A 4,871-nucleotide genomic window follows, 5' to 3' on the forward strand; every position below is an offset into this window, starting at 1 on the left:
AACTCCACAACATCAACGATCCCAAACTCTCCACGTGTCAAATCATCATACCATCAGAAACTCGATCTGACATACTTTGGAGAAGTTAATTGTGACGGGAACACAAATAGTACATCACATGTTTTAATAGAAGTGGTGAGAAATTTTATTTTTTAAGTTATTAACTTTTTAGCACACATATCCTATCAATTATATAATAACACGTGATGTATCACTCCGTGTACCGGTCACACTGAACAATCTATCTACCTACACATGCAAACACAGACACAAGCGTCCCACGCAGTTATATTATTGTGTGGGGGGTCTCCCTCTCTCCTAGCTCAAAACCAACACAACAACGCAACAAGACAGAAGAAAGAAGAAGAAGCAGCGAAAGCAGCTCTACGCATCACCACCAATATAAACGCAAGCTTACAGATCCTCACAGGCTTTTTATTAAAGCACTTTCTTCAAAATCTCTATTTTCTTGTTAGCCGGAAGATGATGAGCATGCTTGGAGTTGAGCGTGATCTGAACCTCCGAGAGACTGAGCTGTGCCTAGGGCTGCCCGGTGGCGGTACTACTACTGTGGCCGAGCCGGAGACTGCCAAGACTACTGGAAAGAGAGGGTTCTCGGAGACCATTGATCTCAAGCTCAACCTTCAGTCCAAGGAAGATCTGAATGACAATGTAAAAAATATTGCTTCCAAGGACAAAAACAACTTTCTTTCTTGCACAAAAGATCCATCAAAGCCTCCAGCCAAGTAAGTGGGAGTCTCTATTGTACTTTTCTTTTCTGGTTTTAGTTAAAAGTGTGAAAGGAAGCAGTTCTGCTTGTAAGCACAAAGTATCAATAGAGGATCCGCCGTCTTCTGTGTAACCCAATTTTCTTTCTCGAGTAGGCTCACACATATTGCAAAATTATGTTTCTATGTTTCTTTTTTCCTTTTCTTTGGTCTTTTCGGATAGTGTTTTAAATTTTAAACAAATTTTAAACAGTAATTAGGGCTTTTCCTAATTTTTGTATGCACTAGTATAAGATGATTGTCAGACAAATATATATATTGGGGTAATTAATTAATTAAATTTAAACCATTAATTTCAGGGCACAAGTTGTGGGTTGGCCACCAGTTCGATCATACCGAAAGAACATAATGGCGCAAAAGAATACCAGCGAGGAAAAAACTAAGAAGGCAAGCGGCGGCGGTGGCTGCACCGCCGCGTTTGTGAAGGTTTGCATGGATGGCGCTCCATATCTCCGTAAGGTAGATTTGAAGATGTACAAGAGCTACCAAGAGCTCTCTAATGCCTTAGCCAAGATGTTCAGTTCCTTCACCACCGGTAAGTTGACAATATACATAATTCAACTAGTTATTTTATCTCTTGGACTCACAATAACATAAGAGGTTCATTCTTAATACACTGAGAACTAATATTAAACCCAAAACCAAATTTAATTACTAAGAAAAGTATACAAAAAAAATGAATCTAATAAATTGACAAGGGAAAAACTTTAAAAAATTATGTCGTCTGCATGTTTAACTTGTTCCTTTAGAAATTTTAGTACTACCTTGTTTTAGATCTTGAAGAAGTTTAGAACTATTGACAATTTTTTATGCCAAAATTAGTCTTAGTTTTTTTTTTCTTTCGACACAAACGATAATATATAGCCCTATAATATATTAATTTTATCTAAATTGTGGAGGTAGCTAGCACATTAGGCTGTTCTAACAAATTGGACTAAAGTCAGGTGTGAAATAGATGTTGGTACAGGATCATTACAACCTAGCTTGTTAATTGTCACTGTAACATTACAAAATTTTATTAAATAATTAATTACTTATCATATATAATATTTGACTGAAGGTTACTATGGGACCCAAGGAGTGATAGACTTCATGAATGAGAGCAAGTTGATGGATCTTCTTAACAGTTCTGAGTATGTGCCGACCTATGAAGATAAGGATGGTGATTGGATGCTCGTGGGTGATGTTCCATGGGGGTAAGAATATGATCGTATTTGTATACAAACCCTAAATGAAATAATAATTACAGAAGAAAGAATAAAGTTCAATTAATTAACAAATTCTCGTTTTCAAATAATAAAGCTGCTACACTTAATTGACAAATATATTTCAACTTAATTTGTATGCAGGATGTTGGTTGATTCATGCAAGCGCTTGCGAATAATGAAAGGATCAGAAGCAATTGGACTTGGTAAGTACCCACGCAATTAAAGTTCTGTCTTCTAGGCTAATTTATTGTTTTCTGATAGGATGGTCTTTGTAATTTGCCTATATATGTCTGTATATTTAATTCTTTAATTAATTTGATAGAAAACTTTACTTTTTTTTTTATAGAAATTATGAAATTCATTAAAATGATAGGAAATAGCGTACACAAGAATATCAAGTTTAAATTAAAGTGACCCTTGAAAAAAAAAAAAAAAGTTGCGGGAGCTTTCAACGTGAAATCAAATAAAAAAAGAGTCACCAATACCTCATAGTAGGTAGAAGAGCAATCAGAACATTAACTATCCTCAATCACCAAATCTGCAACTAAGTCTGTTGGTTCCTCAAACCACATCACTTCCTGTTGCACCCCAATTCCTGCTCACGCAAGTCTGTGTGCCACCTGGTTTGCCTCTCTTTGAACATGGCTGAATTAGAAAACTTAACTTTATTCATCCATATATTCCCTCTATTTGTAAGTGAAAAGTCTTAATTAGGTTCGAATCTCAATATTAATTAGGTTCAAATATCATTTTAGTTCTCTATATTCTGATGGTATTTTATTTCGGTTACTTTCAGCCCCAAAAGCTATGGAGAAATGCAAGGGCAGAAGCTGAGCTCGATCTTCAAGAGAAAATGGATCGATGGAGAGAGAGCTGCAGCGTGTGTTCTTTGGATGTGTCTGTATTTTTATGTGGTGATGGTATATAGATAGTAAAGATGCTGGACATTTGTAATGGACAAGAAGCAATAAACTTAACCTAGTGGTCTGCTGATCTGCTGCCTCGTTTATTGCTATTGGATTTCTTTATAATTACCCAATTATTTTTTTGGTGTTGGACTCGTTGTCATAGTTGTTGTGTGTTTTATTCCTTTGAATTAATGCGACCTTTTTTTATATTATTTTTCCACCAGAAGATTCTTGATTAATTTCCTTTCATGTATTCAATTCAATAATGTGGGGGATTTGTAATGATCTTGTAATAATTTTTCTCTGAGGCAAGTGAGGGAAGGGAACAAGGCCATGTGCATGTTGATGGGAGCTTTCATATTCATGGCCTTTAATTTATATTCCATTGGTTTAATTATAAATTCTGATGATAAAAGATATCTGTATCTGACTAGTGGATGTAGGATGTTAAGGTCGCGTTTGGTACGCAGGACGGGATGGAACAGTGTGGGACAAGGCGTTCCGTCCCACGTTTGGTGCACCTAAAATGAATGGAACGTGATGTTCCACGGGACAAGTTTTGGATTATTTTTTGTTCCACCTCCCCCCCCCCCTTGGAATGGCTTGTTCCACGTCCATGGGACAGAAATTTACAACATTTTAAGACAAAAATGCCCCTTGTCTTTTCAAAATTTACATCATCAAAATCATACAACAAACCCTAAAAACTATCTTCTCTTCTTCTCAGCCATTGTGAACCTCTCCACCTCTGCATCTCCCCTTCGCAACCACAAGCTTCATCTCCTCCTCCAGGACCTCCGCCTTCTTCTCCAGCGAGACGCCGTCATTTACCAGCCCTCCTTTCTCCACCCCATCCTCCTCCCTCAGGTTTGCCCCCGCTAACCTACGCATGGTGCGCATCCCAACCCTCGCCACTGCCTCGAAGCCGGCCACCACCCCCTTCCGCGAGCCCCGCAGAATCATGAAGCCTCGCAAAGTATCGCCTAAGATGCAAGCCCTTATGGGTGCCCCCGAGATTTCTCGCACCCAGGATCTGAAGTAGATTTGGGCCCACATTAAGCAGAACAATCTACAGGTTTACTTTGCATTTTTTATCACTCTGTAGTTGATTTTTTGAAAACCCTTTAGTCCATTTGGTGTTTAATTGGTACTATTGTAGTTTTGTTAGAGAAAAAAGGTGTGGATAAGGTTATCTTTGTATGTAATGATTAGATTTTCTTGTCTTTGTGCTGAAATTGCTTGATGTTATAATTGATTTGTTTTTTTGCTTGGATAGTTGCGATGGCGTGGATGAAATGTGGGTTTGTGTTGTTGGTATTGCTATTGCACTTAGTTTGCTTGTTGGAACTTGGAATGGACTGTTTTGATGTGTATGAGCTGGGTTTGTTATTTCTGGATTCGAGAGTTCATTTCGGCCGTGCGTTTAGATGGGTTTATCATGTTGCTACTGTGGGGTTTTACATATATGGTTTAGGCAATGCTTGAATTGAAAATGTGAAGTGGTGTACCTTGCTATAGCTTAGGTTGGTACTCAGGGTTTCTAGGGTTTGGTATACTTGTTATTCTGTTTAGATAGGAACGGATAAGGCTGTTCGTATGCAAGATGCGAGGAAGTTTATTATTTTATTCTTAAATTTTCCTCTTTGTTGTTTTTTGGATGCTTTTGTATCTGTTGGAGTTCAGTGTTTCTAAGCTGATAGTTGTGTTGTTAAAGTCCCACATCGGTGGGTGCAAGAAAACCAAAGGGGTTTAAATAGTATTACCCCACTCTAACTAACATCGAGGCCTTTTGTGGTAAAACTCCACACCTGAGGATTGTGCAGGTGGTTAAGTTGGGGACAATATCAGTGTCGTTAGAGTGGGGTAGGCCCGGTGATCCAAAAATTCCAACATGGTATCAGAGCCAATCTGATCAAAGAGTAGGGTGTTTTTTTATTCTCAAAAAGGGGGGAAATTCTAAGTGAAAC

At 38.1% G+C, this 4,871-nt stretch overlaps 1 protein-coding gene across 1 annotated transcript; it reads left to right on the forward strand.

Moving 5' to 3' along the window:
* The first annotated feature begins 252 nt into the window (after window positions 1–252).
* Window positions 253–3,116, forward strand: LOC126597123 (auxin-responsive protein IAA14-like). The gene is made up of 5 exons (XM_050263897.1): window positions 253–746; window positions 1,088–1,323; window positions 1,849–1,984; window positions 2,138–2,199; window positions 2,793–3,116. The coding sequence occupies exons 1-5, from the start codon at window positions 256–258 to the stop codon at window positions 2,828–2,830; spliced, it is 963 nt and encodes a 320-aa protein (XP_050119854.1). The 5' UTR covers window positions 253–255; the 3' UTR covers window positions 2,831–3,116.
* Window positions 3,117–4,871: the final 1,755 nt, after the last annotated feature.

The sequence above is a fragment of the Malus sylvestris genome, chromosome 13, assembly GCF_916048215.2.
Source record: "Malus sylvestris chromosome 13, drMalSylv7.2, whole genome shotgun sequence".
NCBI classification, from domain to species: domain Eukaryota; kingdom Viridiplantae; phylum Streptophyta; class Magnoliopsida; order Rosales; family Rosaceae; genus Malus; species Malus sylvestris.